The sequence below is a fragment of the Emys orbicularis genome, chromosome 12, assembly GCF_028017835.1.
Source record: "Emys orbicularis isolate rEmyOrb1 chromosome 12, rEmyOrb1.hap1, whole genome shotgun sequence".
In the NCBI taxonomy this organism is placed as follows: domain Eukaryota; kingdom Metazoa; phylum Chordata; order Testudines; family Emydidae; genus Emys; species Emys orbicularis.
The window spans coordinates 45,838,755-45,860,677 of NC_088694.1; the positions used below are offsets into that span (position 1 = coordinate 45,838,755).

Genomic DNA, 21,923 nt, shown 5'->3' on the forward strand with positions numbered 1-21,923 from the left:
GAGGTCTATAAAATCATGACTGGTGTAGAGAAAGTAAATAAGAAAGTGCTATTTACTCCTTCTCATAACACAAGAACTAGGGGTCACCAAATGAAATTAATGGGCAACAGGTTTAAAACAAATAACAGGAAGTATTTCTTCACACAACGCACAGTGAACCTGTGGAACTCTTTGCCAGAGGATGTTGTGAAGGCCAATACTATAACATGGTTCAAAAAAAGAACTAGATAAATTCATGGAGGATAGGTCCATCAATGGCTATTAGCCAGGATGTGTAGGGATGTTGTCCCTAGCCTCTGTTTGCCAGAAGCTGGAAATGGGCGACAGGGGATGGATCACTTGATGATTGCCTGTTCTGTTCATTCCCTCTGGGGCGCCTGGCATTGGCTACTGTTGGAAGACAGGATACTGGGCTAGATGGACCTTTGGTCTGACCCAGTCTGGCCGTTCTTATGTTCTTAATGAATTATCTAAAGGTTTATGACCTAGGAAAAAGGAATAACAGTTATTTCCAGATTAAAGCAGGCAAACATATACACCCCGATGAGTTACCATCTAACTCTAAAGAGCGCCAGAGCTGTAGTGGTTTGTCAGTTCAAAGGGTCTCTCAGGGCAGCCCCTGGGGAGCTCTGGTGCCAGTTTGGTGGCTCTAGCCCACTCAGACGTCAAACAGCCCAAAAGACAGAAAATTGTCTTGTGGCTTCCTTTTATTTACAGCATTCAGCGTCCAAGCCCACAGCACTTCCTTGAAAGTCACATTTCCCAGCAGCCGGAGGGCTATTAACCATTTTTTTGTATTGTAATGGTCTGGGATGGCCCATCTGATTTTGATAGTCCGTCTGGATGGATGCCGGAAGGGGGGACGGACGATTCCTATGCCTGGGTTCCCAAGTTCAGAGCAAACACTTCCAATGTTATAAAGCAAAACGTTCCTGTTTCCCTATAGCCTGGAACACAGACATTGCACGTGAGATTGATGCAGGCAGCAACGTGGAAGCATTTCATAGACTGTAAACTCTAAATATGTTCTTGTAAGACTCATCCCTCTTTTGAGCAAAACTAACACACAGGTTGTTCTCCAGCGACGAGTTTGTTAGTTCTTAGCTAATGCCAGCTGCCTGGGCCTGCCAGTATCACACCGTGTAGTCCATCACTGGTTAGCCAGGGAGGGCTGACAGCTCCCGCAGACCACGAGATTCCCTGGATGGTCATTCCAAGCCCATTAGCAGTACGTGTCAGGATAGAGACATTATCCCTGAACTAGTGCCCGTACGCACGGCTCGCAGCGAGGATGAAGCTTGACAAGTTACCAGCTTTCAGTAGATTCCTCAAACACTGCCGTTCAGGGCTAAACACCAGGGAAACGGTGTCTGAGCTGTAGTGAGTTTGTCAGGTCTGAGACAGGACTGGCTTGTGAACAACAGTGAATACTTCACTGGTTGGCACCAATGGGCCTCTGGGTCTCAGGCTGCTGGGAGCAAGGACTCCTGGGTTCTATCCCTGGTTCTGGAAGGGGAGTGGGGTCTAGTGGTTAAAGGGGGTGAGGGCTGGGAGCCAGAGCTGCTGGGTTCTATCCCAGCTCTGGGAGGGGAGTGGGGTCTAGTGGGTTAGAACAGGCGGGGCTGGGAGGAAGGACTCCAGGGTTCTATCCCTATCTGTGCTGTGTCATTTCCCCTCTGGTGCTGCACAATCATAGCTCCCAGCTGTAGTGTCACCCAGGCTGCCACATCCCGTTCGTTTGGTCACAGACTCACCAGGGGCTTCTCAGAAATCCTCCCACCACAGTTGCTGTGATCAGAGCTCAGGGCTGCTCTGCCCACCCCCACCCTGTTCACGGCTGGGCCACCCTGAGAAAGATCAAAGGGTCACGTTCCCACCCGCCACGAAGATCTGTCACTGTCACCCACAGCCCCCACCACAGAGACACAGACAGGGAGCTGAGCGAAGATGGGGCCAGGTGAGAAAGAGCCCCAGATGTGCACAGCTGTGAGCCAGGACCCAGAGCACCCCTGCATCCTGCTAGACACGTGTCCACTGGGGTCCTCTCCATTCAGTGGTGCATCATCCATCCAGCTGTGCAGCGACCCAGATAGGCAGCATCCATCCAGCTGTGCAGAGACCCAGCCATGCAGTATCCAGCCAGGTGTGCAGGATCCCCGGCTGACGCACGGCCTATCCTTTCCCTCACCCCATGTGGTTGGCTGTGGTTGGAAACTGAGACGCCTGAGCCCTGCATTTAGATGAGTGTGTGGGCAGCCCTGAGGTTTCCTGCCCCCCAGATGTCCCCCAAGTTGAGTCTATAAAGCCTCCAGGCCTGAGGCAGATGCACCATCCCTGCAGTGACTCAAAATATGAAGGTACAGATCTTGCTCCTGCTCCCCATGGCCTTTCTCCTGCCCCCCAGGACTTGGGCTGGTAAGTACAGTTGGGCTCGGGGGCCCCTGGGATTTTGCGTTAAATGGGGGGGTCTCAGGGATTGGGTTCAGTGGGTGGTATCTAGGGGCCTGTGACAGTCTGTACCCCTATGATCACCTCTTTTACAGGACTATGATTGCTTTTATACAAAGTGTGCCTTGTGAGGGATCATCTAAAAACTCATAATTTGCTGATCATTACTGTCCTGGTAAAATATGTGTGGCAGCTAAAGTTATAATATTCTACTGTATGATGTTATTAAGGCCTTGGCTACACTTGAAACTTCAAAGCGCTGTCACGGGAATGCTCCCATGGCAGTGCTTTGAAGTGTGAGTGTGGTCGCGCGGGAGCACTGGGAGAGAGCAATCCCAGCACTGCTGGTACTCCACCTCCACGAGGGGATTAGCTCCCAGTGCTCGGAGCCTGTCCACACTAACGCTTTAAAGCGCTCAGACTTGCTGTGCTCAAGGGGGTGATTTTTCACACCCCTGAGCCAGCAAGTTAGAGCGCTATAAAATGTCAGTGTAGCCAAGGCCTAAGACATGTTCCAAGTCTGGGGAGCAGCCACAAAACAGTTCCCCAGAGACAAAAGACTAGCTGATGCCTCAGCCAGGTGTCAATGTAATTAACTGGACTAGCACCTGATTAAATGGCCATTCTTGAGCAGGAAAAAGGAGGTGGGTGAAAAATTAACATCTTGACAAAGAAACAACTTGGGGTTCATACACTTTCTGTCTCCTGCTCAGTGGGTGATGATTCTTGTAGAGCAGAAACAGCTATAAGAAGGGTGAGCAGATGCCCCAAATGATGTCTCCCTGTCTCTTTACCCACGGCATTGACAACACCGGAAGTACACAGGGAGCAGCATTGGTCTGGGGGCTGGAACCTGACTGAAGGAAATTCAGCCAGTAAGATTGTCAGTGCCCTTTTGGGGCTTGCCTGGCCTAATTTGGGGTGACCTTGGCCCCGAATCCCATTAGTTCAAGGCAATGCAATTATTGACCCATTCCCTGTGCATTTGGCACCAATTCTCCATCCAGCAAGGGCAGAGCTTTAGATTCACCTCCCGGCCCCACGGGGTGTCCAGCCTGGCGCAGAGCTGAGGAGGGGGCAGGGTTCCAGGCACAGGGATCCCCCAGGGAGAGCATCGCAGTGGGTGAGTTGAAGCTGTGGGAACTCCCCTTTGGGATGGAGAGCTCGGTCCCTGCCAGGCCCACGGAGACAATGGGGCTCTTTGTATGAACATGGTCTCCCCACAGGTGAGATCATTGGGGGACAGGAAGCCCAGCCCCACTCCAGACCCTACATGGCCTATCTGGAAATACGACGTGGAAACAAGTATTACAGCTGTGGAGGGTTCCTGGTGGCAGAGAACTTCGTGCTGACGGCCGCTCACTGCAGTGGAAGGTAAGCGCCTCTGTGCTGGGGGTGTCAGGGAGGTTGGTCGTTAGCAGGTGATGGGGGAGCCGGTAGCTCTGGCACCACGGTAGGGTGCAGGGAAGGAGCAGTTAGTAGGACAGGCTGGGAGAGCAGAGCCCAGGGGTCTGTTCTGCTCAGGGGGTGTCGGCATGTCTCTAGGGGCCTCTGCAAAGCATGGTTCAGATCCAGCGCTGGGTAAATCAATAGAGCTACGGCCAGTGACATCAGCTAGGGTCTGGCCCTGTCAAGGCTGTATCCCTACTTTGAACTTTAGGGTACAAATGTAGGGGCCTGCATGAAAACTTCTAAGCTTATCTACCAGCTTAGCTCTGGTCCGCTGCCACCATCTTAAGAATTCCCTCCCTGGGAAGCCTTGAGAAACCTTTCACCAATTCCCTGGTGAATACAGATCCAAACTCCTTGGATTTTAAACAAGGAGAAATTGACCCTTCCCCCCTCCTTCCTTTCACCAACTCCTGGTGAATACAGATCCAAACCCCCTTTGGATCTTAAAACAAGGAGAAATTGACCCTTCCCCCCTCCTTCCTTTCACCAACTCCTGCTGAATACAGATCCAAACCCCCTTTGGATCTTAAAACAAGGAGAAATCAATCAGGTTTTTAAAAAGAAGGCTTTTAATTAAAGCAAAAGGTAAAAATCATCTCTGCAAAATCAGTATGGAAAATAACTTTACAGGGTAATCAAACTTAAAGAGCTCAGAGGAATCCCCTCTGTCTTAGGTTCAAAGTATAGCAAACAAGATAAGCACTCTGGTAAAAGGTACATTTACAAGTTGAGAAAAACAAAGTAAATCTAAGACGCCTTGCCTGGCTTTTACTTACAATTTTGAAATAAGAGAGACTTGTTTAGAAAGATGGGGAGAACCTGGATTGATGTCTGGTCCCTCTCAGTCCCAAGAGCGAACAACCCCTTAAACAAAGGACACACACAAAAACCTTTCCCCCCCCAAGATTTGAAAGTATCTTGTCCCCTTATTGGTCCTTGGGGTCAGGTGTCAGCCAGGTTACCCGAGCTTCTTAACCCTTTACAGGTAAAAGGATTTGGAGTCTCTGGCTAGGAGGGATTCCATAGCACTGTACACAGGAGAGCTGTCACCCTTCCCTTTATAGTTATGACACGCCCCCCAAATCACAGATAGTGTTGGACGTCCGGTTCCACACTGGCTGTGATTTCTTCCTGGAGCTTTAGGAGAAAACAGAGTTAATAAAACACATGTACCTTTAGACATACTACTGATTATATAAAAACTAACAATATGTTTTATTTCAAGAACAATTGTTAACCAGTTAACTCTGGGAAACTTTCCCGGGAGAGTGCATCAGCCACTTTGTTAGAAGCTCCCGAAATGTGTTGTATTTCAAAATCAAAATCTTGGAGAGCTAAACTCCACCGAAGAAGTTTTTTGTTATTTCCCTTGGCGGTATGAAGCCACTGTAGCGCAGCATGGTCTGTTTGTAGTTGGAACCGCCGTCCCCAAACATATGGGTGTAGCTTTTCCAGAGCGTACACAATGGCGTAGCATTCCTTTTCGCTGATTGACCAGTGGCTTTCCCTCTCAGACAGTTTCTTGCTGAGAAACACGACAGGATGGAATTCTTGATCCGGTCCTTCCTGCATTAAAACTGCTCCCACGCCTCGCTCGGACGCATCTGTGGTTACTAGGAACGGTTCGTCAAAGTCTGGGGCCCTTAGCACAGGGTCAGACATGAGTGTTGCCTTAAGCTGGTTAAAGGCCTTTTGACACTTATCAGTCCACTGAACTGCATTTGGCTGTTTCTTTCTGGTTAGGTCTGTCAGCGGGGCGGCGATTTGGCTGTAGTGTGGTACAAATCGCCTATAATATCCGGCCAAGCCTAAGAAGGATTGGACCTGTTTCTTTGACTTTGGAACCGGCCACTTTTGGATAGCATCCACTTTGGCCTGTAGGGGATTTATAGTTCCTTGACCCACCTGGTGCCCCAGGTACGTCACTCTGTTTTGGCCTATTTGACACTTTTTAGCCTTAACAGTTAGTCCTGCCTGCCGGATGCGCTCGAAGACTTTTTTCAGGTGCTCCAGGTGTTCTGTCCATGAATCAGAAAAAATGGCCACATCATCGAGGTAGGCAACTGCAGATTCTCCCAATCCTGCTAGGAGACCATCTACAAGTCTTTGGAAGGTGGTGGGTGCATTTCGCAACCCGAAAGGGAGTACATTGAATTCATACACCCCTGCCTGGGTGACGAAGGCTGACCTTTCCTTAGCGGGTTCATCTAGTGGTACTTGCCAGTACCCTTTGGTTAAGTCTAAAGTAGAGATGAATTGGGCATGTCCCAATTTTTCCAATAGCTCATCTGTGCGTGGCATTGGATAGTTGTCAGGACGAGTTACAGCATTTAGCTTACGGTAGTCCACGCAAAAGCGTATTTCCCCATCTGGTTTGGGAACTAGAACCACTGGAGATGCCCATGCACTGGTAGAGGGGCGGATTATACCCATCTGTAGCATGTCCTGGATCTCCCTTTGTATAGCCGCTTGGGCATGAGATGACTCCCGGTAGGGTGGGGTTCTAATTGGGTGAGCAATACCTGTGTCAATGGAGTGGTATGCCCGTTCGGTCCGTCCTGGAGTGGCTGAGAAAATCGGTGCAAAGCTTGTGCACAGCTCCTTTATCTGCTGTCGCTGCAGACGTCCCAGGGTCGTGGAGAGGTTCACCTCTTCCACGCCACCATTCCTTTTTCCTTCATAGTACACACCTGCAGGCCACTCCGCGTCATCAGTTTCCTGGGCTGTAAACTGGCAAACGTTTAATTCTCTAGAATAAAAGGGCTTAAGAGAATTAACATGGTATACCTTAGGCTTTATGTTGGAGGTGGGGGAGGCTATGAGATAGTTAACAGCTCCTAGGCGCTCCTGGACCGTGAATGGTCCTTCCCACGACGCTTCCATTTTATGGGCCTGGAGCGCCTTTAAGACCATGACTTGGTCTCCTACTTTGAAGGACCGTTCTCTGGAATGTTTATCATACCAGGCCTTTTGCTCTTCCTGAGCATCCTTTAGGTTTTCTTTAGCAAGGGCTAAAGAGTGTCGGAGGGTGTTTTGTAGGTTGCTTACAAAGTCTAGAATGTTAGTTCCTGGAGAAGGCGTAAACCCCTCCCATTGCTGCTTCACCAACTGTAATGGCCCCTTAACCTCGCGGCCATACACAAGTTCAAATGGTGAAAACCCTAAAATGGGATGTGGTACAGCCCTGTAGGCAAAAAGCAACTGCTGCAACACTAGGTCCCAATCATTGGAGTGTTCATTTACGAATTTACGTATCATGGCCCCCAAAGTTCCATTAAACCTCTCCACCAGACCATTGGTTTGATGGTGATGAGGGGTGGCAACCAAGTGATTCACCCCATGAGCTTTCCACAGGTTTTTCATGTTCCCTGCCAGGAAATTAGTTCCCGAATCTGTAAGTATGTCGGAGGGCCACCCTACCCTGGCAAAAATGTCTGCTAATGCCTGGCACACACTTTTAGCCTTGGTGTTGCTTAAGGGTACAGCTTCCGGCCATCGGGTAGCAAAATCCATGAAAGTCAGTACGTACTGCTTTCCTCTGGGTGTCTTCTTTGGGAAAGGACCCAGAATATCCACAGCTACTCGCTGAAATGGGACCTCAATTATGGGTAGTGGCTGGAGAGGGGCTTTAACCTGGTCTTGGGGCTTTCCCACTCGTTGGCACACCTCACAAGACCGGACATAATTAGCAACGTCCTTGCCCATTCCCTCCCAGTGGAAGGACTTCCCCAACCGGTCTTTGGTTCTGTTCACCCCAGAATGGCCACTGGGATGATCATGGGCTAAGCTCAAGAGTTTTACCCGATACTTAGTGGGAACTACCAGCTGTCTTTGAGGATGCCAGTCTTCCTGGTGCCCACCAGAAAGAGTCTCCTTGTATAAAAGTCCTTTTTCTACAACAAACCGGGATCGGTTAGAAGAGCTGAGAGGCGGTGGGGTGCTCCGTGCCGCTGCCCAAGCTTTTTGGAGGCTGTCATCTGCTTCCTGCTCGGCCTGGAACTGTTCCCTTGATGCTGGAGACATCAGTTCCTCCTTGGACTGTGGACTGGGGCTTGGTCCCTCTGGAAGCGATGCAGGTGCTTGGGCTTTTTCCATTGACTGTGAACCGCTGTCCGCTGGTGCACTATGTGGTATTTCAGGCTCTGGCTGAGCCTCTTGGGTAGGGTTATCTGCTGCTTCCACCAGTTCAGACTCGCTGGTGCCCTCTGGCATTGGAGTTGTAGACGGGCTTGCAAGCGCTGGACTCAGTGCTGGCAATGGTTCTGGTGTTGGTTGCGTTGCCAGTTCCGGTTCTGGGACTGGCTTTGGCTGGGTCTCTGGGATTGGATCCACTACGGCTGTTGCAGTCGTTGGCAGGGGATCCGGTTCCACCACCTGTGTTTGGGTCTCCGGTAACACAGACGGGGCCTTGGTGGACGGCTCAGGAACAGGGATGGGGGTGAAAGCTTGCTTAGCCTGGCTGCGGGTGACTATTCCCACCCTCTTGGCTAGCTTCACGTGGTTGGCCAAGTCTTCCCCCAGCAGCATGGGAATGGGATAATTGTCATAGACTGCAAAAGTCCACATTCCTGACCAGCCCTTGTACTGGACATGCAACTGGGCTGTAGGCAAGGTTACAGACTGTGACACGAAGGGTTGAATTGTCACTGTAGCCTCAGGGTTGATGAGTTTGGGGTCCACTAGGGATTGGTGGATAGTTGACACTTGTGCCCCAGTGTCCCTCCAAGCGATAACCTTCTTTCCGCCCACTCTCAAGGTTTCCCTTCGCTCCGAGGGTATGAGAGAGGCATCTGGGTCTGGGGTTCTTTGGTGTGATTGGGGTGTAATGAACTGTAATCGGTTGGGGTTCTTGGGGCAGTGAGCCTTTATATGCCCCAGTTCATTACATTTAAAACATCGCCCTGCTAAGGTATCACTGGGGCGATGTTGGTTGATGGAGACTGGTGTGGTGGGGTGAGAAGGCGTCTGGGGTTTCCCTTGGGATGTGGGTGGGGCCTTGGGTTGTCCCCGGTGATAAGGTTTTGTTTCGGTTTGCCCCTTCTGATATTTGCTCCAACTGCTACTAGCTTTTTTCTTTTCTGTCACCTCCACCCATTTGGCTCCAATCTCCCCCGCCTCGGTTACAGTTTTGGGCTTCCCATCTAGGATGTACCTTTCTATTTCCTCAGGAACACCCTCTAAAAACTGCTCCATTTGCAATAGGAAGGGCAACTCTTCCGTAGATTTAACATTTGCTCCTGATATCCAGGCATCCCAATTTTTCCCAATGTGGTAGGCATGTCGGGTAAATGACACATCAGGTTTCCACCTTAGGGCTCTGAACCGCTGACGGGCATGCTCAGGTGTTAGCCCCATTCTGATTCTGGCCTTGTTTTTAAAAAGTTCATAACTGTTCATGTGTTCCTTAGGCATTTCAGCCGCCACCTCTGCTAAGGGTCCACTGAGCTGCGGCCTCAGCTCTACCATGTACTGGGTTGGAGGGATGTCGTATCCAAGGCAGGCCCTTTCAAAATTTTCTAAGAAGGCCTCAGTATCATCGCCTGCCTTGTAGGTGGGGAATTTCCTGGGATGGGAAGTGGTACCTGGAGAGGAGTTGTTAGGATGGTCTGATGCACCCTGCCTAGTCCTTGCTGCTTCCAGTTCCATCTCTTTTTCTTTCAGCTCCATCTCTCTTTTATGGGCCTCCTGTTTGGCTTTCTCTTCTCTTTCATGGGCCTCCTGTTTGGCTTTCTCTTCTCTGTCATGTTTGGCTTTTTCCCGCTCCATCTCTCTCTTGTGGGCCTCCTCTTTGGCTTCTTTCTCGAGTTTTTTAATTTGAAGTAGTCTCTGATGTTTTTTCTCATTTTCTTCTGCTTCTAGTCTGGCCAGTTCTAGTTTGCTAGCTGCTTCACTGGTAGTCATTTTCCTGCTTTCCTGTGCTGGGCCACACCCTCTGCAGTTGACTGAAACTGGGATGTATTTAGCTCAGGCTCCTGCTGAGTGCTGCTGAGTTAACAGAGACTTTCTAACTAGCTACTCACGAGGATGTAAAAAGAAAAAAAAAAAACAATTCAGCTTGTAAATTCCTTTTACCAGTCGTTTGCTCATTAATTGAACCCTTCTCTTAACAAAGGACCTTGTTAAAAAAACTTAACACCTCTGCCTTCAGGCAAGGAGAGATAAGATATGCATCTACCTTCAGCTCTGCTCTCCAAGCAGCTAGAAGGAAAAAAAAATCTCTTACTGGCTTTTGGGTTTAAAACGATCCCACCGCTGTGCCACCATGTCAAGGCTGTATCCCTACTTTGAACTTTAGGGTACAAATGTAGGGGCCTGCATGAAAACTTCTAAGCTTATCTACCAGCTTAGCTCTGGTCCGCTGCCACCATCTTAAGAATTCCCTCCCTGGGAAGCCTTGAGAAACCTTTCACCAATTCCCTGGTGAATACAGATCCAAACTCCTTGGATTTTAAACAAGGAGAAATTGACCCTTCCCCCCTCCTTCCTTTCACCAACTCCTGGTGAATACAGATCCAAACCCCCTTTGGATCTTAAAACAAGGAGAAATCAATCAGGTTTTTAAAAAGAAGGCTTTTAATTAAAGCAAAAGGTAAAAATCATCTCTGCAAAATCAGTATGGAAAATAACTTTACAGGGTAATCAAACTTAAAGAGCTCAGAGGAATCCCCTCTGTCTTAGGTTCAAAGTATAGCAAACAAGATAAGCACTCTGGTAAAAGGTACATTTACAAGTTGAGAAAAACAAAGTAAATCTAAGACGCCTTGCCTGGCTTTTACTTACAATTTTGAAATAAGAGAGACTTGTTTAGAAAGATGGGGAGAACCTGGATTGATGTCTGGTCCCTCTCAGTCCCAAGAGCGAACAACCCCTTAAACAAAGGACACACACAAAAACCTTTCCCCCCCCAAGATTTGAAAGTATCTTGTCCCCTTATTGGTCCTTGGGGTCAGGTGTCAGCCAGGTTACCCGAGCTTCTTAACCCTTTACAGGTAAAAGGATTTGGAGTCTCTGGCTAGGAGGGATTCCATAGCACTGTACACAGGAGAGCTGTCACCCTTCCCTTTATAGTTATGACAGGCCCATTGTCAGAGCAGGGGAGGGAAAGATTCACAGCCCTGGGACGGTTCTGGATCATGCTGGGGAGGGGTCACTGGGCTGGATGGGAGCTGAGACCCAGAGGCTGGGAGGACAATGAAGAGTGAAGCAGCACAAGGGGCTGGTGGAGACAGAGCCTGAGACCTCATCGCCACAGGGCAGGTGTTTTGTGCTGAGGCCAGTGCCCCATAGAGAGGAAAGACCGCTTGTTCCATTCTTCCGCCCCATCCCACCCCCCACAACACCTGAGCCACCCTATCCCCAGTACCGGGAAGCTGAATTCGTACGCTCCTGCCCGTAACACCCCATGTATTGCTTTCTCAGCAATATAACTGTCACACTGGGAGCCCATAACATTAGAAAACGGGAACGGAGCCAACAGAAAATCTCTGTGAGTCACCAGATCCTGCACCCACAATACAACAGAAAGACCGATAATGACATCATGCTGCTGCAGGTACGGCCTCCATCCCATCACCCCGCTCCCAGTGACCTCCCACTGCTGCAGGTACCGCCCCCATCCCATCACCCCATCCCCAATGACCTCACACTGCTGCAGGCACCGACCCCATCCCATTGCTATGTCCACAGTGACTTCGTGCTTTTGCCAGCACCACCGCTACCGCATCACTCCAATGATGATCTCAAACTGTCTGTTCTGCTTTGGTTCAAATGTGTCTCCCCCACTCCTGACTCACACCCTTGTGCTGAGCTTGGTGCTTTTCTTCTCTCTCCCCACGGCAGTTGGCCCAGGAGGCCAGACTGAGTGACCAGGTTCAGCTCATCCCCCTGCCCCGCTATGGGGACACAGTTATACCGGGGTCCGTGTGCAGTGTGGCTGGCTGGGGCCAAACATGTGTGTTCCGTGGGAAGACCTCAGACGTGCTGATGGAGGTGGATCTGGAGGTGATGGAGAACAGGAACTGCAGCAGGCGCTTTCCCAATAAGTATAAACCTGGGACCATGCTGTGCGCAGGGAATCAGCGTGGCAGGAAATCATCTTTCAATGTAAGTGTTATGCTCGGCCCAGGGAGTTAATGCCAAGACTGTCCCAGCCTAGGGGGAGGAGACACTGTGACCAGCTGGGCCTGGGGTGTGGTGGGAGGCAAGTCCCAGGTCTATGTCAATAGAAGGAAACAACTTGATCAGATGTGATCCATCTAACTTCTGTTTTCATTTCACAGGGCGATTCTGGGGGGCCCCTGGTGTGTGGGAGGGTAGCCCAGGGCATCGTCTCCTTTGGTCCTAAGAATGCTTCCCCTCCTGAAGTGTACACACGGGTCTCCCGGTTCATCTCCTGGATAACGGTAACGATAGGAAAGCTACAAGCCTCAGACCCGCTGGAATTCTCCTTGTATGCTTGAATCGCCCTGTGCTTGACACATGGAGCCCCACTCTTCGCCATCCTATACCTCTATATTAGAAACAAAAGTGAAGTTACATTAGAAACACTAGGAAATTCCAAAAAGAAACTGAACAAAACTTCCAATGAGAATTCAGAGAGGAACTTCATTTAGAAAGGAAATGACTTTTTAGTTAGAAGCCATATGAAATTTTAGTACGAAACTAAAGAAAAAAATCATACAACATAAGATCATATAATGTCATCCATTCCAGGCTCTGTAATTATGTAATATAATCCCCTTCATGGATTTATCAAGCTGTATGCTCAAACCAGCTAGGTTTCTTACCCCCTCTCCTACTGTTTCAATTATAGTCCAAATGGGAATTTCATTTTGGGGATGAAGGGTAGCTCAGTGGTTTGAACATTGGCCTGCTAAACCCAGGGTTGTAAGTTAAATCCTTGAGAGGGCCATTTAAGGATCTAGGGCAAAAATCTTTCTGGGGATTGGTTCTGCATTGAGCAGGGGGTTGGACTAGATGACCTCCTGAGGTCCCTTCCAACCCTGATATTCTATGATTTAGAAAGGAATCAACATTGCAATAAGAAATGAAATGCAAATTTGAACTAAATTACATTTTCAAATCCAAGTGTACCAAAATTTCAGTCAGACAGAAAATGAACAATTACATTGGCTACAAATTGAAAATTTAACTTTGAAGTGAAACAAAATCAATTTTTGGAATTCCAAAAGCAAAAAAAATCCCAAAACATTCAGTGCGAGACAAAAGGGGAGTCTTAATTAGCAGCTAAGTGAAAAATCTCAAGTTGGTACAAAATGAAAACTTCAGGTTGAACCTAAACAGAAGCGTCACCTCAATATGAAATGACCAATTCAATTAGAAATGCAACAAAATTAAATTTTCAATTAGAAACTAAATGAAAATGCCATGCTGAAATCAAACACAAATTTTAACTTCCTTTCATTTTGTTTTGATGTTTTCAAGCCCCTTTTTTTATTCAGCCCCATTTTCCAAACGATAAATTGTCAAAAAAGGACAAGCAGGCCTGCTCTTTACATAATCCACACCTAGATAGGGACAGAGAGGTTCCACAGCGCAATGGAGAACTGGATCCAGTTGGTGTCCTGCCGAGCCAGCCAGCTTGCTTGTGCACTGAGCTATTAACCAGTGAAGCACTGGAACCAAATGCCCTGCATTCAGATCCTCAGTCATTTCTCCCCCACCCCAATCCCCACTGCACCAGCTCATTAACTTTGCTTTCTGCTTTGCAGCCTTGCAATGAATAAAAATGAAGTTACAAAAACAAAAGAGAGTGTGTTCACTTTGGGGGAATGTAATGAACTCCCTGAGCCCCAAAATCTGAAGCAGTTGCTGCATCTAGTAGGCTGAGCAAGGCTCAGGTTAGAGCATGGGTCCGGGAGCGGTTGATTAACCCTTTCAAGGTGTAACTAATGTCACCTGGATGAGGTGTAATTGCATGGAGACTGGCAATGGAAATAAGCAACTCTATGGCCTACGGAGCTCACCATGATCCCAGCTGGGACTGGTCGTGTATGGAGATGGGGGGGTGGGTGGGGAAGAAGAAGGGTGTGTGTTTGTGAATGCAGGGATGGGTATGTGGATGGAGGGATGGATGGATAAAGGGGGGTGGGGATAGAAGGGGTGTGTATGGGGATGGGAAGAGGGGTATGTATGGCGATGGATTGGATGGAGGAGTTTGTATGGGGATGGATGGAGGTACAGATAGGTAGGGTGGATGGACGGCTGGATACATGGATGGATGCATGGATATATGGGTAGAAGGGTGTCTATGGAGGTAGATGGATGTACAGTTGGCTGGGATGGATGGATGCATACTTGGATGGATGCATGGATATATGGCGTCACTCTGTCTGGAGAGGCTCCCGACCTCAGGGCAGACTGTCAAAAGCAGGGCAGCCACCCCAGACTGGTGGTATGTTCTATAATTAGATTTCACCAACCCAGTAACAAATGTGAACTCCCAAAATACTGCAGTCGTCTTGTAATGGAGTCACAGGCAGTTCCCTTAGACGCTCCAGTCTATCTTGCCACCCAGAACAATGCTAACACACAAGTGAGCTGGTTTGGCTTCCAGCTATGAGTTTGTCAGTTCTCAGCTGACACCTAGGCCTTGGCCAGAGCTGGCACTTGGCTTACCACCATCCCACCCCCAACGCAAAACTGGTGTAGGAAGGGCTGTCGTCAGTGATCCTGAACATGCTTCAGGGTCACCCTGTTCTTGATAAGGCCCCAGTTCCTGCCCTTGACAGGAATTATTTCCATGTGAAATTCTTGGGAAGCAAGACTCCAAGGCAATAATCTAGAATTTGTCCCCTTAGCTCGGTGCAGCCATATAAGGGGGAAATGATCTGTCAAAACCTGAATTTTTTATTACACAAATAAGGTTTAAGTTGCTTTACTTTAAGTTGCAGATGATGGCACAGAATTCTCACTCGGTGACAGCTTGGTTCTGTTCAATAGGGGTTAGTTTTTACTCGAGAAGGCAAAGCACTGCACCTAACCCAGTGTTAGAAGTCCCATCACCTTCTTTTATATTCTGCAAGCCTTTTTCACAGACCTCTGTTGCTGCCACCTGGTCTCGCTTCCCTTTTTTGTAAGGTCTGTTCTGGGGGCCACGATGTTGCTAAACCCCTTCACAAACCTCCAGTGGTAGTTGTCCAGACCAATAAAGGATTGGACCTGCTTCTTGGTTCATGGAGCAGGACAACTCCTAATAGCTTCTACTTTAAAGAGTTGGGGCAAAAAAACCCAGTGCCCACACTGTGTCCTACATAAGATACCTCTGCAACTCCCATTCTGCAGTTGGAGACTTGACAGTGAGGTTGGCTTTTTTACGTCTTTGTAACACAATTCTCATATGATTCAAGTGGCTTTGCCAGGAGCTACTGAAAATAGCCAAATCATCTAGCTAGGCCCTGGCAAAGGCTTGTAACCCCTGCAGCACCTCATTGACAAGCCTCTGAAAGGTAACTCCTTCATTGATCAATCCAGAAGGCATCACCTTAAATTCATATAAGCCAGAGTCCACTATGAAAGAGGATTTTTCTTCGGCATCAGCTTCGAAGGGAATTTCCAGTACCCACGAGTCAAATCCACTGGGCTTATGAATTTTGCACATATCCCCAGTAGGTCCTCCATTCGGGGTGTGGGGTATGGGTGGGGTTGGGTGATAGCATGTAGTTCTCTAAATTCCCCACAAAACTCATGGTTTTATCCTTTTTAGGTACCATCACAATAGGAGATGCCCAGGGGCTTTTTGATTTAATAATTATCCCAGCTCCAGCATGCTATCTACCGCCTCCTGGATCTGCTTCTGGATTTCCACTTTAGCCCAATGTGTCTTCCTAGGAGCAGGGCAGGGCCCTGTAGTTTCAATGGAATGTCGGTTAAAGTGGGTCTGTTGGAAAATACCTGTTTGTGGTGCTTGAAAAGGGCCAGCATTTCCTGCTTTGGGGTTGGATCCAAACCCTCCCCAAACTCAATGCTCTCCAGAGGAGTTTTGTCCTTGCTCTCCCTGACCAAATCAAACAAAGGAGCATTAAACATTCCTTCCTCAGCACAACAAATCATATTCGCTGCCATTTCCCTTTCATGGTAAGCTTTTAACCTATTGACATGCACTGTCTGCACAGCTCCCCTGCCGTGGGGTTTTCCTTACATCATATGTGGCTTCATTCACTCTTTCTATCCCCTCAAAAGGACCTTCCCAATAGTCCTGAATTCTGTCTTTCCTCACTGGGATCAGCACTAACACCAAATCGCCAATATCAAATACTCTATGCCAACTGCACCAACCCTTCTGGGTTTCCTGACTTCCTTTAAGGTTCTTTTGCACTAAATCCATCATACACTGTACATTCTCCTTAAAATGAGTAACATACTCCTCTACCGGCTGGCCTGTCTCCTCGGTACTGCCCTCCCAAGAGCCTCAAATCAAATCTGGGGGTGCCCTCATCTGCCTCCCATATAGGAGATCAAAGGGGGAAAGCCAATAGTTTCCTGGGGACACTTCTGTAGGCATATAGAAGATAAGGGAGACACACGTCCCAGTCATTCTCACACCTGGAGATAACATTCTTTGCATAGATTTTAAGGTTTCATTAAATCTTTCCACAAGCCCATTAGCTTCTGTATGATAGGAGAAAATTTGTAAGGCCTGTTAGCACAACACAATCTCTCTCTTTATGAACTAGTTCCATCTAGGATTGGACATTTGTTCATAAAACCACAATTACAAAAGTCAAAATCTTATTTCAGTTTAAGTGTTTAGACGAAATGGGGGGAAATGTACTTTGTTCTATTTTAAGGGTGGCAAATTCTTTGTCCTAAAATTGGGATTTACACATCTTAACTTGATCCAACATTTAAAAAAATGACAGTTGAACCTTTCAGATGTTAACAAAGCTTACGAGCTTACAACTCACTTCCTTTGTAGCTAAAACGAAACTGAAAACCACTGCTGTTATATGGTTTAAAATGTTTAAGGACAAGCCAGCTTTTATCACTGCCTTGGCTGTATGCCCAGAAAGGGCAAAGATGGAACCCCCCCCCCGCCTTTTACTGTTTACTCAGCTAAAGCTGGGTGGTTACACAAAGCATGAAAATTGTACACACTTATGGATAAGCTTGGTCACTTGGAGAAAAACTTTAGCCCTGATGGCATTCTTACTTATGTGTACTGCTTCCTTTTGGAACCACTTTTGCTTTCATGAGCCATTTACAACACCGTAAAAAATCATAGGTGTTTTTAGTCTATGACAGACCCTGCCTATGTGTTTTACCACCAACGTTTTGAAGACACCATGGCCACTGTGACAACTTGGCCCATCATGGGATCCAACCTGTGACCCTAGTACTGTGCTGTCCTCCATGCAGAGAACAACTACAAAAATTATTGGACACTATCACAAAAAGTTGGCTGTTGCAACAGCCCTTGGTTCTGTTCATTTAAAACTAAATTCACAGTTTTTTCCTACAGTGGTTAGGATGCCCGCACTGTCAGTGCCAAACCTCCTTGCTGCGTGTTCTTGGAAGCACCACATTATGCCTTGAGATCAGGACATAACTTCTCCCTTCCAGCTAGTAAAATACAGATTTTAAAAACAACCAATGCCAACCACCCGTCCACCCCAATTCCCAGACACAACCTCTCTCCCCATATTTGTGCCCCCCAGTCCCACCCGCCAAAGCCACCCACAAAGTCCTGTGTCTCTGCATATTCCCTACCAAATGTCACAGCTATGGATTGGAGTGGCTGAGGACTCTTCTGCTGTGCTCACAGAAATCTTCCTCATAAAGTAAACACACGTTATAACAGAGACAACTGGGAACAAGCAACAGGAGTTATTCAGTCTCTGTTGTGCTGGTGGAGAGCGAGGCTTCCTGTGACTCAGTGAGGAAGGCTGGAAAGGGACGGTGGATTTGTCTTTACTGAACTTTGCTCAGCTTGTGGATCTGGGTTTCGCCTCTGGTGTTTCCTGTCAGAGCAGCAGAGAGCTCAGCACAGGGAGGGGCGGCCCTGCCATCTCCAGGTCTCTGGGTCCTGGTCCCAGACCCCACCCCGTAGAAGTGCTGTACTGTCCCCTCCAGGGCGATGGCTCCTTGGGCCAAACCTGTCTTGGTGTCTTTCTGGCTCTTGTCTCTCTGCTCCTTTGCCTTGGCTGGTAAAGTGACCCTGTTCTCCAGGAAGCCTGGGTCCCATTCCCCATCCCATTCTCTCTCCCCCAGGGCTGGGTGCTGCAGGGCCCACTTGGGTTGCTGTCCATTGCAGTCTCTCTCCTTCCTGCAGGGGTTCACCATCTCTCCTGCTCCCAGCTCATCTCCCCCTGGGTGGTTCCTGGTCTGCCCAAGCGGCTGAATGTGATGAAGGTGAACGACCTGGTGCTCTTGGCCTATGACAGCAACACTGGCAGGCTGGCTCCCTGCAATGGGTACAGCCGGATGACCAGGAGAGCCAGCAGTTCTGGAGTGAGATCAGAGCTTGGCACCTGGCCTGGGACCCCTGGGTGGAGACCGAGTACCAGGCCCTGGTGTGGGAGGTGAATGCCAGCTCCCCACAGGCAGGTGAGTCCCTGGCTCCCAGCACTTAGCTTGGCTCAGAAGGGGATGGTCAGGCAGCTCAAAGGAGGTAGGAGGCAGCTGGGGGAGGGGAGTGACTTCCCTGAAGTGATTACAGTGGGGGAGGGTGGCTGGAAGGCAGGACTCCTGGGTTCTATCTCAGCTCAGGTAGTGAAGTCTAGTAGTTAGAGCAGGGGGGCTGTGAGGCAGGACTCCTCAGTTCTAGCCCCAGCTCTGGGAGAGGAGTGGAGTCTGTGGGGCTGCAGGGGGAGGGGGTGGACTGGGAGTCAGGACTCCTGGGTTCTATACATGGGAGAACTTCGCTCCTCCTCCTGGTAGCCACTCTGCCCCCAGAGCCCTGCTACATGCAGGTCCTGAAGACCTGTGAGCTGGACGATACCACTGGTGCTGTCAGAGCCATCACCAGATATTCCCTCAGTGGGGAGGATGTGATGCAGTACCTGGCTGACCAGAACTGCTGGTTCTCGGTGCACCCAACAGCCTCGCGAGTGGCGGAAAGCTGGAACTGCAAAGGGGACACTTTCACTGTGATGAACGTTTGCACGCTGCAGCAATGCAGAATCTTCAATGGGATCACCGCACCGTTCACTGCTCAGAAGACAGGTGACATCTCTGCTGGTGCCCCTCAATCCCGACCTGATGCAGCCCTCTGCTATCCCATTCCCTGTGACTAAAACCCCTTTCTCGCCCTCCCCCAGCCCAGCCCACAGTGCGTGTGGTCCTCGTCCCAGGGAACTAGGACTGACGCGCCGCCTTGTCTGCCATGTGACGGGGTTCTGTCCCCGTGACATCGAGGTGACCTGGGAGCGGGGGGGCCAGGAGGCCCAGGGGGAGCAGTTGACTCAAGGATTTCCTGCTCCCAGATGTTCTGGGGGCGGGGGAGGATGCTGTATCCCAGAGGGACTTTCCCCTGGGCTCCTTCCTCCTCCCTCGTGCCCCCCACTTGTCAGCGGCATGATCCTGAGGTTTCTGAGGGTCCCTGAGTGGTCCCAGCTCCCCACGAGGGGAGAGTGAACGTGATCTGGGGTTTGCTGCTGGCTTTATAAATCCCCCAGTGCTGAGGCACGAGCACTGTCGCTTTCCCCAGACGGTGACAATGCTGATCCTGATCCTGCTGCCCACGGCCTTTCTCCTGCCCCCCGGGGCTGGGGCTGGTGAGTGGCGGGGGGCCAGGCGCAAGGGGAGTGGAGCTGGGAGCTCTCTGTTTTGCAGATCCTGGCTCCTGCCCAGAGTCAGATGCTTCTATCAGGGCGATCGCTGCCGCCCAGGACCCAGCTAGGGAAGGGTTTGGAAGTGGGGGTGAGGGAGCCTGGGCTGGGGAGCTGGTACTGAGATAAAGCTCCTGAGAGAAAGAGCAGAAGACTGAGAGCAGGAGAGAGACACAGGGGATCTTAAGTAGGGTCTGGGAGCCTGGACTCCTGGTTCTATCCCCAGCTTCTGGAGGGGAGTGGGGTCTAGCAGTTAGAGCAGGGCGGGGGCTGGGAGCCAGGACTCCTGGGTTCTAGCTCCTTCTTCCTTTGTCTGTGGTGTCATTTTAAATTGAAGCTCTTTAGAGAAGGGTCTGACTTTCACTGATGGTCTGTGCGGCGCCTGGCACAACGGGACCCTGATCTCAGTCGGGATCATAGAATCATAGAAGAATCATAGAAGATTAGGGTTGGAAGGGACCTCAGGAGGTCATCTAGTCCAATCCCCTGGTCAAAGCAGGACCAACACCAACTAAATCATCCCAGCCAGGTGTTTGTCAAGCCGAGCCTTAAAAACCTCTAAGGATGGAGATTCCACCACCTCCTAGGTAACCCATTCCAATGCTTCACCACCCTCCTAATGAAATAGTGTTTCCTAATATCCAACCTAGACCTCCCCCACTGCAACTTGAGACCATTGCTCCTTGTTCTGTCATCTGCCACCACTGAGAACAGCCTAGATCCATCCTCTTTGGAACCCCCCTTCAGATAGTTGAAGGCTGTGCTATCGAATCCCCCCTCACTCTTCTTTTCTGCAGACTAAACAAGCCCAGTTCCCTCAGCCCCTCCTCATAAGTCATGTGCCCCAGCCCCCTGATCATTTTCGTTGTCCTCTGCTGGACTCTCTCCAATTTGTCCACATCCCTTCTGTAGTGGGGGCCCAAAACAGGACGCAATATTACAGATGTGGCCTCACCAGTGCCGAATAGAGGGGAATAATCACTTCCCTTAATCTGCTGGCAATGCTCCTACTAATGCAGCCCAATATGCTGTTAGCCTTCTTGGCAACAAGGGCACACTGCTGACTCATATCCAGCTTCTCATCCACTGTAATCCCCAGGTCCTTTTCTGCAGAACTGCTGCTTAGCCAGTCGGTCCACAGCCTGTAGCAGTGCATGGGATTCTTCCTTCCTAAGTGCAGGACTCTTCACTTGTCCTTGTTGAACCTCATCAGATTTTTTTGGCCCAATCCTCCAATTTGTCTAGGTCACTCTGGACCCTATCCCTACCCTCCAGCATCTCTACCTCTCCCCTCAGTTTAGTGTCATCTGGGAGGTCATTGTTCCACTCTACTTGACACTGGTGAGTACTGTTCTGGGCACCACCCTTTAGGAGAGATATAAGGAAATGGAAAAGAGTCCAAAGGTGAGCAACAAAAATGATCAAAGGTTAAAAAAACCTGACGTAGGAGGAAAGGTGGAAAAAAACCTGGGTATGTTTAGATTAGAGAAGAGGACGTTGAGGGGAGACCTGGGAACAGTCTTCCAATAGGTGAAGGTCTGTTATAAAGAGGACGGGGATGAACGGTTCTCCATGTCTGCTGAGGGTAGGACAAGAAGTGATGGGTTAATCTGCAGCAAGGGAGATTGAAGTTAGTTATTAGGAAAAACTTTCTAACTGTAAATGGAGTAAATCTCTGAAGTAGGATCCCAAGGGAGGCTGTGGAATTCCCATTATTGGAGGTTTTTAAGCCCAGGTTGGACCAGGGCCGGCTCTAGGATTTTTGCTGCCCCAAGCAAAAAATTTTTGGCTGCCCCCCACCCCAGCCCTGGGCTCTCTCCCCCCCCCTCAACTGCACCCTGCTTCCGCTGCAGCCCTGGGTCACTGGTAACTCGCTCCCAGGGCGGGTCATTCAGCAGGAATTTTGGATGTGCACAGAACACAGACAGGATTAGTTCCCATATGGTTACAGAACTGCAGTGAAGTCGAACAATTTTCAGCTTGTGTGATTGGAGGATATCTGGATGCATATTATAAGACTGTCCTACATAAATGAGGAAAAGTTGAGGTGCCTTTATTATTCTTTTGTTCCATTCTTTGTTTCTATGGGGAATTTGCCAATGCAATATCATGGTCTTCCTTTTAAACACATAAAACTAAAACTAAAAAAAAAAAAAAAAAAAAAAAAAGCAATGGCTGTTGAAAATAGCAATTCCAGTCCTAATAACCACTGGGAAGCATTTCTTGCTCAATTTA

At 49.2% G+C, this 21,923-nt stretch overlaps 1 protein-coding gene and 1 pseudogene across 1 annotated transcript; both read left to right on the forward strand.

The window, feature by feature from the left end:
* Positions 1-2,345: 2,345 nt before the first annotated feature.
* Positions 2,346-12,359, forward strand: LOC135886328 (mast cell protease 1A-like). The gene is made up of 5 exons (XM_065414134.1): positions 2,346-2,415; positions 3,675-3,822; positions 11,320-11,452; positions 11,740-12,003; positions 12,180-12,359. Exons 1-5 carry the CDS (start codon positions 2,352-2,354, stop codon positions 12,357-12,359), a joined length of 789 nt encoding a protein of 262 aa, XP_065270206.1. The 5' UTR covers positions 2,346-2,351.
* A 5,627-nt stretch (positions 12,360-17,986) lies between these two features.
* Positions 17,987-21,558, forward strand: LOC135886329 (patr class II histocompatibility antigen, DO beta chain-like; annotated as a pseudogene).
* The last annotated feature ends 365 nt before the right edge of the window (positions 21,559-21,923 follow it).